We start from the raw sequence: 15,470 nt of genomic DNA, 5'->3' as shown, positions 1-15,470 counted from the left end.
TGAACTGACTTATTTGCCATTGGATTTATTGTCACCCTCTTGAGCCACAGAATAGTTTACACACCCCGATTTTCTTTTATCTAAACTTAAATTCAAGAACAGTAGGAAGGAGAGAAAAAGATTTGTGTGCATGTGTCATATGCAAAGTAAAGACTAAGGCAGAAAATTGAGGGAAGAAAATATTAGGATAAAAATTGAGAAAAGAATTTTATCATTTTTGTTGTCATATATACATAAAAAATTGAGAAAGGAATTTTATCATTTTTGTTGTCATATATACATAAAAAATTGAGAAAGGAATTTTATTATTTTTGTTGTCATATATATGTATGACAACAAAAATGATAAAATTCCTTTATTATATATATATTATATATAATATACTTACATACTTATATATATATAAGAATTCTTATCAAAATTTACCTCTAGATTTCTTTTTCTTCTTTTTAAAATATAAAGGTGGGCTATCTTATAGTTTGTGCTCTCCTTGCCAGTCTCCCCCAGTTGTTAAGTCTGGTCACATAACTATTGCTTATTTTACCGAGTTAGAAGTCCCAGGCTAGAAAGTTGCTCAGTACGATGTGCAAGCAAAGATCACCAGCACTAGGAGGCTGATCTTCACATGTCTTGCTGTCTCCCGTTCTGCTGTAAAATGATTCTTTAGTACAGCTTATACTGCAGAAAAAAGTAGAACTGAGATATGTATATGCCTTTTCTGTCACTACAGAGTCAAACATGACTGAAATGTTCGTTTGTTTGTTTATTTATTAGATGGCCTTAAATCAGAGAAGATATAAAATCATTCTAGTCATGAAATACTCAATACTTAATAAGGACATTTAAGTCTTTTCATATGCTTTTTAAGAGAAATGTAGTTTTAGGTAACCATAAAGCTGAGCCAAGGGTAGTTTGGGTTCTTAAGAAGGCACTTATGATCACTGCAGAGGTAGACCAAACTGAAGGTGCCAGGCTGTGTCAAAGGTCCATGTGGTGACAGCAGCAGGAGCCCCTGCAGAAAATATGGGTCATACACACTGGCTTACACAAGAACAATGAGAAAAATATGCCACCGGGTGTGGGTTTTAACATCTGTAATAATTACTGAAAGCTTCTTTGAAAGTGAGAATTTTTAATTACTTTATTAATTATTATATTCCATTAAAAGGCTTTAGTCATCCATAAATACCATGATACAATATGTGTGTGTGTATATATGTAAAAATATACCCACTGAACATGCTTTGAGAGGTATAATAGTGTTTGGAAATCTATGCCACATGAAATACACTTTGATATAAAAAACAACTAATCAGAAGCATGAAAAACAGTGTTTTAATAAGAGCCTATTGCAGATTCTGGAATGATTGTTGCATGCATGTCCCGAGTCATGTTGGACTTCTCCTTCAGTTTTGATTGGAGTAACGTGTGTTCCACAACGCCAATTCTGATGTCCATCTGAACCGTTTCTTGCTTCAGCTTTGTTAAGCTCTGTTTAATCTTTACCAAGGGAGCTGCAGAATGAAAATAACATGCAATAAAAATGTTCATTTGGAGTATCAGTGTATTACAGAATTGCATGACATTTTCCTCACTTTGTCTTAAGCCAAAAACAGGGTTAAAAACACAACCTACAACATACGGACATTCACATGGTTTTGCTGTGGTATTTTAAATACCTGAGATTTTTAGGATGTGAAATGATGCAGCATTTGAGCCGAGGTTAAATTTCCTTCCTTTTCTTGGGGAAGAGGTGCTAACGGGGTATTTAAGGATGTCTTTAATAAATTTTATGAGCTAGAATATTTGTCTGAAGGAAAAGGGATACAATGGGAGAAAAAAAAGGAAGAAAGAACTACCTTAGAGATAGAGTTAATGGGTTCATTCAAACATAGTACAAAATCTCTATATGTCCCCTTTTGGATAATCACTCAGTTTATATCAGAACTCTGGAAAATCTTTCTAGAACACAGAAGGGCCTTAGGCAATAAACCAGGCCTTGTCAAAGTGACTAGCTCATGATGGAGCATGATTACTAGAGGATTATTAATTCTTCTCTATTTGACCCCTCTGCCAGTCGGGTCCACTGCGGGAGAGGAAGATAAACAAAGGTCACCCCATTGCTGCCTTCATGCCATTTGGGCACACACTTAGTGCTCTTTTGCACATAAAGTGTTATGAATAATGAAGCTCATTTGAGAAAACAGCAAATATTGTTTTTTTTTTTAAATAGGAATAACAAAGTGTATATTTAAGTATTTCCCACTCTATCTCTAAATCAACACAGTTAGAATAAAAAAATCCTAAATACGGGTAAAAAAATATGATTCTCCCGAGGTGATTAATGAGGAAAATAGTATATGGATTATCAGACATCATTTTTGTGCCACATATCTACCTCTCCTCAAACTCATTTTAAAAAGCAGACTCCTGATTTATGAATAGCATTTTGTTAAATAGATTGCTTGAGAAATACTCTCCTCTTGCTCATTTTCCCCTGAGGATGAGTGTGTACTCACCACCGTCAGTCATGCTGCTGCCTTTTTCTTCCATTTCTTGCTTTACCTTTTCCAGTTCTTCTGTCACCTTTAATTGGAAAAAAAAAAGTTTTCACATGCTCTGGATTTTAATAAACTTTCAAAATCATGGAATGATGTGTTAAGGAAATTTAGATCTAATACATCTGTAAAGGGACATAAAAATATAAGGAGTCTTCTGGACATAATCTGAATAATAAGATAAAATAGGCAGACACACAAAGCTTTTCATCTTCTGAGAGTGCTACGAACATTAAACTTCACCAAATGACATTCTCAGGTTGTCACATGACAATAAAAAAACGATCTGAGTTGTCGTTTTAGGCATCAGACATGCAAACCTTGCAGTTATCTCCTAGCATCTACAGTGTCAGTCCTTTCTTTTTCTTTTCTTTCTTTAGAGAGAGAGAGAGTGGGGTGATGGGGGCAGGGAGGGACAGAGGGAGAGGGAGAGAATCTTAAGTAGATTCCATGCCTGACGTGGGGCTCCATCTCACAATCCTGAGATCATGACCTGAGCAGAAATCAAGAGTAGGATGCCCAACCAACTGAGCCACCTGGGCACCCCAACTATGCCAGTCATTAATAATGAGTCATTAATTAAAACCATACACACATCCTGAGAAGATTTTGGATTTCTGAGGCTTACTAGTTATATTTCTTAATATTACAGTTTTATAAGAGAAGATGCCATCTTTTCCTCTATAGGATGCTAAAAATAATGTTTATACCATATGGCTGTAATATAAAAATATTCCAACTGCTTTTTTCCAAACCATGAGCTCCAAGAGGCATATTGTGCTGTCATATCGGCTCCTATCTGTACTCTACGTCATACTCAAAATTATACTACTATAGCCTCTATCAGCAAAATTCCATACTGGCATATTATCTTTAAAAAAGTTAAAAATATTTTTATATGACCTAGAACTAAGCCATAATTATTGTAACTTAGTAGGCTTTATTTTTATCATACTGGTGAACAAGAACTTCCTTGGGAATAAAGTGCTCATCCAAGTAAAGCAAATTAATTTTTTTTAGGCACCTGCAATGTTACAACTGGGGATAACTACCTCCTCCAAAAGAACTAAATGGGTCCCTGGACTCCTTTCAAGTGTTAATTTACTTAACGTAAGTGAGCACTTTACTTCTTTCCACATAACATTCTATTTGCCTAGAAGCACCACAGGATTAGAGTCTAAATATTACTAACGTTATATTTTTAGTATTCTAAAATAACTATTTATGCCTCAAATAATCTCTATAAAAGAAGCTTAATTCTACTATATAGAAAAAGTCTGGGACAATTACACTGGATTTTCACCAAAGATAATCTTGTTCATTGGCTATTGACCTTGTTGTAAGATTTTTTTTTTTTCCCTCTCAGCTCTTCAGTAAAAAATTGGAATATATATTAGATCTTATTCTCTTACACGATGTTGAAAGTCAATATAACAATATATGCAAATATTTCATAAGTTCTCAGAGGGAAAGGATTACAAGCCACTTCCAGTTTGTGGAGAGAAATACTCAGGATCACATACATCGGCAGCAATCAGGAAAAACAAATCTTACATCTTACAGACTAACATTAAAATCTGTGTAAGACATTTAAGCCAGTGCTTTACCTACTCTTCTATATATTAATCATAATTATTAGGTTTTTAAAAAGATTAAGGAAGGTTATAAACATGCTAATATTATCAGCAGGTTCTGCGTTGAATTTAATAAAACAACTTCAGGCATTTTATGGAAACAAACAGCATATAAATACATAATTGAGTCACTGATAAGGAAACTAGGGATCTTCTCCTTAAAGAAAAGGACTTAAAGCCATGGGAAGCAGTTACTGAAACAAACAGCACCCAGCTGTAGCTGTATGAAACCGCCCGGGCCCCGCACGGCCTGGGCTCAGCTGATGGGGAGAAGAGGGCAAGAGCAAAGTGTGTACCTCAGACAGGAGCCTGGTCCTTTCCGTCACTCCACCGTTACCCTGCTGGTATCGCTCCCTCGCCTAAGGGAGAAAACATTTTGTTTAATGACAAATTCAAAACAGAAGCAGATTACTTAAGTGTGACCCCTTTGTGTCTGTAATTTCTGCATATAATTTTATGACACCCCCTCCATTTGTGAATACATTTGTGAAAGTGACATTTAACTGTAGCTGTTTTATGTCCCTAATAGACACCATGTATTTAAACCAAGGCACTATAAAATGATAAACTACCTTAACCTTCATATACTGACTGTGTAACTCACACAGGCATGGTTCACAATAAAAACTGTCCTCAGCTATTCCTACACAGTTTAGGAGAGTAGCTCTTGGTCGATCTAATTTGCATGCAATGCAGAGAAAACGAGTTCTAAAAAATCAATCATAATAGAGCATCAGGATGAGCAATTAATAAGGATTAACAAATGGTATGACAGTACAGAATATGTTCTTGGGAACTAATCTAACAATTATTTAATATCAATGTTTGACAGATACACAGTGGCTTCAATCAGAGTCTTTTACAGCATTTTGAAAGTAAAACATCCATGAGTAGATGTGTCTGTGAGGGAATACTTTGTTAAATAAATAATTAAAAAGTGAAAATTATTTTGTTTGGTCTTTGAGAACTTCTGAAAGTGCAGAGGTATCTCAAGTTCATTTCCATTTTTTTCCCATTCTTCCAACTTGTTTGCCAAAAGAAAAAAAAAAGTCTTTAACTGACACTTGCAAGTGTTCTTACTAGTCTTCCTCAGTATCAGGAAAGAGGGGGCATAACTCCCAAGGAAAGCCTTTAGATCCCTACTGGGGTACAAAGAACTGCTGCTTTCAAAGGCTGAAGGTTTTATTTTTTTGGTTGAAATTCTAAAACTTTGAAAGGATTAAAAAATTTGCTCATTAAATTAATTAAACTGCTTGTCTTTGAACGTGTCATGCTTTCATATTCTTTATTATGTGGCTGTAAGTCATTAAGGCAATGATGTCTTTTCCTACTGACACATGTAAATGCATACTATTCTTTTTCCTCCTACTCCGAGGGTAAATTAACAGCAGACTTAGAAACAAAACCAGGTGTCCTGATACTCCGTTCCTGTTCTAAGCAATGTTCCCCAACAATACATGCCTTCATTTATTTAAACCAAAGAAGAAATGCATTTAAAGACTTCCAGGAGATAATTTCTATTATATGTAACACGGAGATGGCAAGTGCTCCGGCCTCACGTGGCTTCCTAAAGTGGGCAGACATGTGTTGCTGTTTGTAAAAGGCATTTTATGATTCACAAATGCAAAGTGCTGTGTCACGTCTGGGAAATAGTGTCATCAGCTGAACTAAATCCCAGATATCATTCCTAAGTTACCTCACTCAGCTGGGCTTGAGCCGCACGATATTCTTGAACCAAGTGCTCAAGCTGATTGTTGATGTACTTTTCTCGGCTGCCGATCTTTTCCAGAGTCCTGCTAATTTCATTATGAAGTTTATCCAAAAATCCCTAGAAATTCCATAGGATTTTAGTAGATAAAAGAATTCACAAATATATTTCTTAAGAATAGTATAAAACGGGCTAAATCTCCTTCAATTCAGCCCACAAATTCTCAACTGGTGAAAAGGAAGTTAGCTTGAGATTTTCAATAGCAAAAGAATTCTGTAATGAGAAATAATTTAGTCATACTTGGCAGAATGTTAAAATAAAAAAGCACCTGGTAGTGTTAGTCAATTCATTAGCTCTTATGCATATCTAAATTGTACATGAGTGGAATCTGCTTTATATAAAGTTTGTAATCAAAGTAGGTAATGGAATAACAAGACTTTCTTATAGCACAGTTCAAAGATGACTAGAATGTTCCCTTTAGGAAAGTCACGAAATTTATAGTTCTAGCCTGGGACCCGTAACTTCTCATTCCAACTTTGCTTCCTTATGGCATCCTCCAAAAGAGTCCTTATTTCTGTCAGAGAAGCAAGCTTGGGGAAGTTGTAGTTTCTAAGCATTGCTGGCCTGGTGCTCTGTTACCCCATGGGATTCAGAAAGGAAAGAATGATGAAATGTTTCTCTAATATGTATAGATATATAGAGAGAATCTAATATACATTAGATCTAATCTAATGTATATTAGAGAAACACTCCATCATTCTTTTCTTTCTGAATATATTGTATAATTGTATAATAATACACAACTATATATATTATACAATATACATAATGTATACAATTTGTATATTGCACAATTTACATACATAGTGTAGTTATATAGTATACATACATATTAGAGATATTTATCTTTCTCTGAACTAGGTATATATTATACTGATTTGATATAAAGTTACTTTTCTTTAGTTTCAGTACATTAGGGCTGTTGAAATATAATACGGTACATTCAATCTATAAACTCCTCAAAGGCAAGGATTGCGTCTTTTTTTTTTTTTTTTTAATTTTCATGTTTTCCTCTAACAGGTGTTCAACAGATGAGTAGATGTACATTGATTCACTTGAAATAATTCACATACCTTGGTCTCCTTTAGAGCAGATTCTATTCCACTTTTGTGTTGGTGCATTTGGTCAACATGGATTCTCCAGTCCTATAGGCATAAGAGCGTAACAGGAACAAGTAAAGTACACATTTCCTTCTTTCCTCTATGTTTTTGAAGTTGTATTCTTCATTTAATTACTTTGGTTGCTGCCCTATTTCAGGTAGGAAAGTCCTATATATAGCTTGCAATCAGATTATAAAGAAATACGTGTAGAGCACTTTAGGATTAAAGGTTCTAAATAAATGTAAATTATTTTATGTGTTCACAGAGTGATGTCTGACAATTTGAATATAAATTATTCCTGCACTGCTGGTGGTTAATATTTATGACTACCCATCAAAATGAAAAAAATATATAATTACTAGAAAAGAAATAGTTGTTTAAATAGTAACAATTGCAAGAATCAACTCTCAAATCAAGTATCATATATCAAGTATTAGTTTGTCCCCTGAAAATTAAGATAGGGCCCTCTTCTTCAGGAAGACTTCTCTTTCTGAAAAAAGGAAATCTATAATGATTATTAGAGTTCATATATTTTGAGATATATCGCATTACTAATAGGCTGTGTGCATATTTAAAATCAATGCCAACATTTTAATTTCTTATAAGATATCTTCAAAATCTTTTGGTTTACATTAATAAAGGGAACGATTTTAAGACTGGAGAAATACCCAGGATGAGAAAAAATATGGTAAGTTGAAGTAATGGAACCAGGATATTCCTCAATTATACATATCTGTTTGCATAGCCTGATGCTCCACTTTGCTATCTACACTATTCTGTGATACATAAATACACTGTGAATTTTCCTCTTCTACCAATTCCTTAACTTTGAAACATGGGCTAGTGACTACCGGGTGAAAAAGCAAGCCTGGGGTACTTCACACATACCAATGATAAAATTACAATATGTTAAAGAACCTCAAAGAGCAACTAGGCTCACCTTTATCATTTCACAGATAAGCAAGAGGCCCCGTGAAAGAAAGTGGCACACCCGGGGCACACCCAAACCCACATGGGTAGTGGTGCACCTGGCTCAGAAGCCAAGTGTATTAATTCTCGCAGACCATTTTGGCAGGTCAGAGTTAATAAAAGGAGCAACTGGCTACTTGATACCGGTGCAGGTGCTAGAGCAGAGAACAAATCAGCACTTCCTTTTGTCCATAAGCATTTTTCTGTCTCATGAGCAAAAAATATCTCAGAATATGAGAGCTGGAAAGGACCTTAAAGATCATCTACTCATCCATTTAACAGTCACCTGGTGAAACATTTTCATTTTACAGTTGAGGGGACTGTTCATCACCCGTGACTATGACTAGACATATCTGGCAAGGAAACAGGCCTCTCCAACACAGCCAGTCAACACTGGAATGGGGAGGAGAGGCTACTGGCTGGCCTGCTGCAGCTGGACCAAATACGTTACCTAAGCCTCAAAATGGAAGACTGGTTAAGCCCAAGCAAGCATCCTTATGAAAGAAAATGAACCTAATAAGTATCATTATATTAGTAATTTTTCCAAAACAGTACTCGTCCGGACTGATACCAAAAAACAAAAACAAAATAAAACCTTCATAAGCTTAACAAAACACCAAGTGTAAGTATTTCTACAGTCTCAGTGTCTGTAGATATATACATGTATAAACACATACATATATACATATGTATTCTTTGTATCTATTATTTTATTTATAGTAATTGATGTGTCTAATAGTTTGTGTTCTGCTTTTCCTACACAGCCTTATCTTTTACCATTACATTTTTTTCATGTTCTGATAAAGTATTTCGAGAGAATTAAGCATGCCTGACTCATTTATGTGTAACTATGATAACTTACATTGATGTTAAACTCCATGGAGGAGCTGGCATTTCAGTGCAAGCTTGAAGCATTAGTAGCATTTCAACAGGCTGGAAAGGAGTGGGAGAGGAAGGGTATTTTAGGCTGAGGGAGTAACTAGAACAAGAAAAAAAAAAAACCACAGGAAATATATAGGGAACAAGAGCCCAGGCTGGCTAGAATATAAAACACAAAGTTCTTGGGGCAGGGTGGGGCGGAGAGGGTGAATCACGAAGAAGCAAAGCCGGAGAGGTAGGTTAAGTTAGGTGGAGGCCTTTAACTGAGGACTGTGGATTTTATCATGTGGACAATGGAGAGCTATTAAAGATTTTTGGTTTCAGTTTTAGGACAAGTTAGTGTTTTGAGAAAGTAACAGAGGGAAGGACTAGAAGGCAAGGAAGAATTAGAATTAGACTGAAGGCAGGTAGGCAACCAGTTAAGAGGCTGTGTAATGGCCCATGTTAACATTAGCAGTAGAGCAGCGCTTGTGAGAATGAAAGAGAAGAGATGGATTCAAGGGAAATCATAGGGACAGAACTACCAGGACTTGAGGACTAAGGGCAAGTGTTGGGGTGGCTGAAGTAGAGATGGGGTGGTAGAGAGGTGTCTTTAACGTTTCCAGTCTTAGGGATGAAGATATTAGTAATATCACAGTGTGAGAAGAATAGATTTCAGGGACCCAGAAATACTGAGGATTTGGTTTGGGACTTTTTAATATGATAACCCCCTGGGACTTATTTATGTATTCTTACTGCCTTTTAAAGTGAAAAGCTAATAATGATTTATAATTATCTGGCACATAAATCTGAATGTTTTATTAAAATCTAGATGGACACATTTCCTGATGTATAGTTATTAAAAAAAAAAAAAGCCTTAAAGATGTTCTAACCTCTTAACCCAGCAATTTTACCTCTAGAAATTATTCCCAAGGAAATATATGGGGATATACATAAAGAGGAATGTACAAGTTCTTTGTAAAACAGCTCTCTAAATAGTTAACTCTCTAAACGTTTAACAGTAGAGGACAGTTTAAACTAATTTTGTGATATCCATTTCACCACTAAAAATAATGCAGTATGATACCATTTTTATAAAGCTAAAATGAAGCAAAGCTCAATGATACATTAAAATACTAAAAAAGAGGAAGAGGAGGAGGAGGAAGTGGAGGAGGAAGAGGAAGTAGAAGCAGCAGCTAAAGACAATATATGATACACAAATTGAGGACAGCGGTTCCCCATGGGAGGCAAAGGGCAGCAGCAGAGGAGCACCCAGGTAATTTCAAGGGCATGTAATGGTCTAGTTCTCAAGTTCAGTAGTGGGTTCACGAGTGTTTGTTTATATTACTGGGCTCCATAAATATATATGTATTGCATATCAAAATGTTAAATTCATGTTTTCAATAGAAATTTATTCAGCAAAAATACAGGCAAACAACATAAAGTAAAGTGGAAACACATTCCCCAAAGAATATCCTATTAGGTGTCCAATTTAGTAAAAATTAATATTTGTGTATATTTGTGTGTGCATGCATATATTAAGCCAGGAATTTGGATATTGATGTTTAGAATTTCTTCTTTATCCTTCCAAAATTTTCCAAATTTCCTGCCAGAGAATTTTTAATCATCACTTTAATCATCAGGGGGAAAAAGTCTGGATGCCCAAGTAGTTCTTGAAAGGGGTTTAATACAGTTACAGCAGAAAGTATAAGTGATCACATTTGTAACATTTTAAAAATATGAATATAAAAAGGCAAAACAAATAGCTTTTAAAAAACTACAATGGAGATGGTTAAAAAGTTTACAAAGGTTTGTGGTAAGAATGAGGAAGTGATGAAGGACTTGATCCCCAAAATGCTAGCAATCCTTATATTGGTAGAGAATCCATTAGGTTATAATGCACTTTTATATACATTTCCTTATTTGAGACTCACAAAGGTTTGGAGTGCTATGTCAATTTGTCATCCTTCTTTTTCACTTCTACCCTTCCCTGTGAGAGGGTTATGTGATTTGTGGACCAGTTGTGGGAGGAGTATACTTCTCTGCTCCATTGATGCTGGCCTTGGCCATGTGATTCTCTTTGGCCAGTGGAACAGTGGTGGGTGTGGCCTATGCCAGGACTGTGCAGATGGTATAAGAGGCATCCATCAGCCCCCTTTCCCTTTCTTTCTGCCATTATAACAGGAATGCCCCACATAGGGGTTATACTTCCAGCTTGGGCCTGGGAATAAGAAATATGAAACACAGCAGGGCTAGAGCCACAGCTGAGTCACACATCAGCAGACACGTATCTTGAGTGACAGTATATTTGTTGTTATTATGATTATAAACCACTGTGATTTGGGCTTGCTTTTGATACAGAAAAACTGACTATATATACGTACTGCATAGGAGGAAAACCAAGAATCAGGCAAATTAAATGACCTTTCTGAGGTTTCATGTCTGGAAAATGGAAAGCACTCTCAGATCAGTGCATTTTCCACGTACCATAGGCTGCTTTTCTTTATGATAAAATGAACTACCACAGAGTATCTAAGGTAAACCAATAATTTTTTTGTTATATACCAAGTGAGACCACTCCTCTCTGTAGATGTTGAGTTTTTCACTAATCCAGCATGTTTCCTCTCTCTGAGGAAATGAGAAGACTAATAATGAAGAAGTATATCATTTCTTTAGGCTATTTTTAAAAATCCTTTCATACAAAATCTTATATAATTCTGTCACCTCTGAGGTAGACAGCAAAGCGACTATTGTAACCATAACCTCCTTTCCACTCCAAGTTCTTGAGTGCCAAATTATATTCTCTCCCTTTTTCAAAAACTGGAGAATTGTGATGCCTTGTCAGGTGAGTCACAGCATACCGTAAAGTCAAAATGTAGGAGATCCAGCTGCAGCCATTAAGGTGACCAGCAAGACTACAAGGACCTCTGGGTTTTACTTCAACAGCACAACCCCTGAATGACTAACTTTACATATTATGCACAGACACTTGGTTTCTTTGTCTGGATCCCCAACTCAATGCTCCAAGCTCCTCTATGAAACTGCTGCGGAGGGAGAGACCGACACACGAGCTAGAGGTGGTAAATGGAACTTTTATCTGTATATACGTTTCACTAATTATACAACTCATGAAGTGTCAAACTGTCAGTCCCCCTCCCCCCCAAGTCTGAGCTTCTGAATAGAGAGAGGCGGAGAGTCAATGGAGTCCTGATAGAACAAAGCTGAGGAAGGCACTCTGGTGTATATTGGGATGTTTTTCCTGGGCTCAGGAAATGTCCATGCCAGAGCAGTGGAGTTTCATAGTCTGTGGCTCTAGTGGCACCTTTGCTTCAGCCCCCAAGGGCGGGAGCAGGGCCCCAAGGCTCAGATGTATTTTGAATTTCTTTCCATCACAAAAATGCTACTTCTGCCATCTACTTTCCCTTTTCCCTCTATTCTTACTGGTTCTCCCCCAACTGTGTTATGAATAATTACTAATGGAATCTTAATTTAATGTTCTGTTTTTGCAGTTGTGTTTTAGTGAACATGACAATATGTACTAGGGTTTTTATGGGCTCCCTGCATTTAAGGGTCCTCACTGCATTTTTCTCATTGGGCCTCTATTTCACCCCTGAATTCACTTTCTCTGTGGATTTTCAAGATCACTCTGGTGAGGAAATCTTGTACCTCCATTTCACTGATTGGGTAACAAATTGAGGTGGTATGATTTTTACTATACCAATTACAAAATGAATAGGAAGCCAAATGTCTTTTCTCTCCCTTACAGATTTTCCATTACACTGACCTGCTTCTTTCATTTCCTTGCTTTGTCACCCAATTTCAATAAGGAGCACAAGAAATTGACAAATTTCCATTCAAGTTTGCACATTAAATAAATGTTTCTTAGCTCAGTTGTTTTGCTAAAGCTTAGATGTTATGGGAGGTTTGCTACTTCTAATCTGCTGTGGATGAACAGTCTGTTTAACCAACCTTGTTAGAATAATTTCTGAAACAACTATATGTAAGTTCCAAAGAAGGATTTATCAGATTCCCCTATAAATAAAATGCATGAGCTTTAGTACATAGTTTTTTGTGATTTCTATTTTGGCTACTTAGGAACCTTTTCTTTTTCCTTCCTTGGTATAGAGTAGTTCTCCAATAGTCACATCCATTCCGAGATCCTTTTACATCTAATGATAGCTTCAATGTTAACATTCAAGAATGTCTAGTATGTGTCAGGCACTATGTTAAGCACTATCCATACATCATCACATTCAATTCTTTTAAAAACTCTCATAAGACGAGGAAATTGAGATTTAGCTACTTTAAAGTAGACTGCCCAATCTTATAGGCAAGTGAGCAGTAGAGCGCAAATTTGCAGAGACCATGCTATCATTACTTATCATCTCCCTGATGAAACGTAGCGAAGTATAACTAAAAATTTTAAGGGGGTAATGGTTAAAAGAGATGTTAGTTTCATTTGTAATATTTGAATATTACCAAGAATATGTTTATGTATCAATTATATAATAAAAAAAGAATTTAAAAGTTTTAGGATAAACAGATGCAATTAAAAATTCTCTCACAAAGGGGGCACCTGGGTGGCTCAGTGGGTTAAGTAAGCCTCTATCTTTGTTCAGCTCAGGATATGATCCCAGGGTCCTGGGATTGAGCCCCGCATCAGGCTCTCTGCTCAGCAGGGAGCCTGCCTCCCTCTCTCTCTCTGCCTGCCTTTCTGCCTACTTGTGATCTCTGTCTGTCAAATAAATAAATAAAATTCTTAAAAAAAAAAAATTCTCACAAAGAAATACCCAGACCCAGACAGCTTCATCAGTGAATTTTTCAAATATTTAAGGAATAACAACAACTTTACACAAATATCAGAGACAGAAAATAAATAAATAAATAAATAAATGAATGAATGAATAAATAAATAAATAAATAAAATAGAGAGAGCAATTGCCAACTGGTTTTTATGAGGCCTAGATAGCATTACACTAAAATCTGACAAAGACACCTAAAAAACAGGAAAAATTACAAATCAGTATTTTTTGTAAACATTGATATAAAAGTTCTCAACAAAAAAGGGTGCCTGGGTGGCCCAGATGCTTAAGCGTCTGCCTTCGGCTCATGATCCTAGGCCCTAGGATCAAGCCCCGCATCGGACTCCCTGCTCAGCGGGAAGCCTGCTTCTCCCTCTCCCTCTCCTGGTGCTTGCGTTCCCTCTCTTGCTGTGTCTCTCTCTCTGTCACATAAATAAATAAAATTTTTTTTTTTTAAAAATTCTCAACAAAATACCAGCAAATAGAATCCAGTAACATATAAAAAGGATAATATATCATGATTAAGTTACATTTATTCTAAAACGCAAGGTTAGTTTGATACTCAAAAATCAATCAGTATAATCCACCATAGCAAGAGAGGGAAAAAAAGAGGAAATAAATCACATGGTCCTCTTAATAGATGAAGAAAAAAAATCATTTGAAAAAAATGTAACATCCATTCATAATAACTCTAAGCAAACTAGAAACAAAAGGAAAGCTCCTTAATCTAGTAAAGGCAAATAAAGTCATAAAGTTAACATCATACTTACTGGTAAAATTGAAATATTAAAAGCTTCCCTAATACCACTATATCCAACATAGACAAAAATTCTTAACCACTATATAAGGCAAATTTAAAAATTTAAAAATCTTTAAAATTTTATTTATTTATTTATTTATTTATTTATTTATTTATGAGAGAGAGAGAAAGCAGGGGGAGCAAGAGATAGAGAGAATCTCTAGCAGACTCCACACTGAGCATGCAACCCAATACAGGGTTTGATCCTATGACCATGAGATCATGGCCTGAGCTGAAATCAAGAGGCTCAACTGACTGAGCCACCCAGGTGACCCCATAATTATTTTTATATACCAGCAATAAACAGAAAATAAAATCTAAAGAGATATCATTTCAGTAGTATGAAAGAACAACAGATAGATTAGGGCAATAAAACAGAGCGTCCAGATACAGACCCACACATAAAGGCTTTTTATCACAAAGCAGTGCACTGGTGAAAAAATAACCTTTTTATGAAAATGGGTATATATATATATATATATATGCAGATAGATAGATAGATCGATCGATCTATCTTATCTATCTATCTATCTATCTATATATCTCCCCCAAATAAGTCTTGAGTTCTACCTTACACCATACATAAGAAAAAATGCTAGATGAATCACAGAACTCGATGCCAAAAGTAAAGCAATAAAGCTTCAAAAAGAAAACATAGGAGAGTAACTTTATAGCATTGGGGTAAGCAAAGATTCTTAAAGAAAACAAATATTAGCCATGTTTCCTTCTCCCCCCAAAAAGGTCATTTTTGAGTATACTAACATTAGGCCACTGTTTATCATAATATACCAAGAAGAGTGAAAAGAAAAGCTAAAGAGTACATATTTGCAATACATATACCTGACAAAGGACTCATAGCCAGAGTATAAAAATAATTTCTATAAATCAAAGGAAAAGCAGATAACCCAATAACAAAAGACAAGAGGATATCCAAATATCAAATATATGGAAAGGGGTTCGACTTCAGCAGTTGTTAGGGAAA

General features: G+C 35.7%; 1 protein-coding gene across 2 annotated transcripts in view; it reads right to left on the bottom strand.

Annotated features, from left to right (window-relative positions):
- Positions 1 to 1,115: 1,115 nt before the first annotated feature.
- Positions 1,116 to 15,470, bottom strand: part of IFT57 (intraflagellar transport 57) — a 53,067-nt gene continuing 38,712 nt past the window's right edge. For both annotated transcript variants that reach the window (XM_032349851.1, XM_032349844.1), the window contains 5 exons: positions 7,034 to 7,105; positions 5,889 to 6,020; positions 4,489 to 4,551; positions 2,520 to 2,586; positions 1,116 to 1,514 (listed from right to left, as the gene is read on the bottom strand). In XM_032349851.1, coding sequence (XP_032205742.1) covers positions 1,336 to 1,514; positions 2,520 to 2,586; positions 4,489 to 4,551; positions 5,889 to 6,020; positions 7,034 to 7,105 — 513 coding nt within the window. In that variant the 3' untranslated portion in view covers positions 1,116 to 1,335. The remainder of the gene's footprint in view (positions 1,515 to 2,519; positions 2,587 to 4,488; positions 4,552 to 5,888; positions 6,021 to 7,033; positions 7,106 to 15,470) is intronic.

Source organism: Mustela erminea, chromosome 1 (assembly GCF_009829155.1).
Source record: "Mustela erminea isolate mMusErm1 chromosome 1, mMusErm1.Pri, whole genome shotgun sequence".
NCBI classification, from domain to species: Eukaryota; Metazoa; Chordata; class Mammalia; order Carnivora; family Mustelidae; genus Mustela; species Mustela erminea.
The sequence above is the reverse complement of the archived record's forward strand: the minus strand, read 5'-3'. Positions and strand labels throughout refer to the sequence as shown.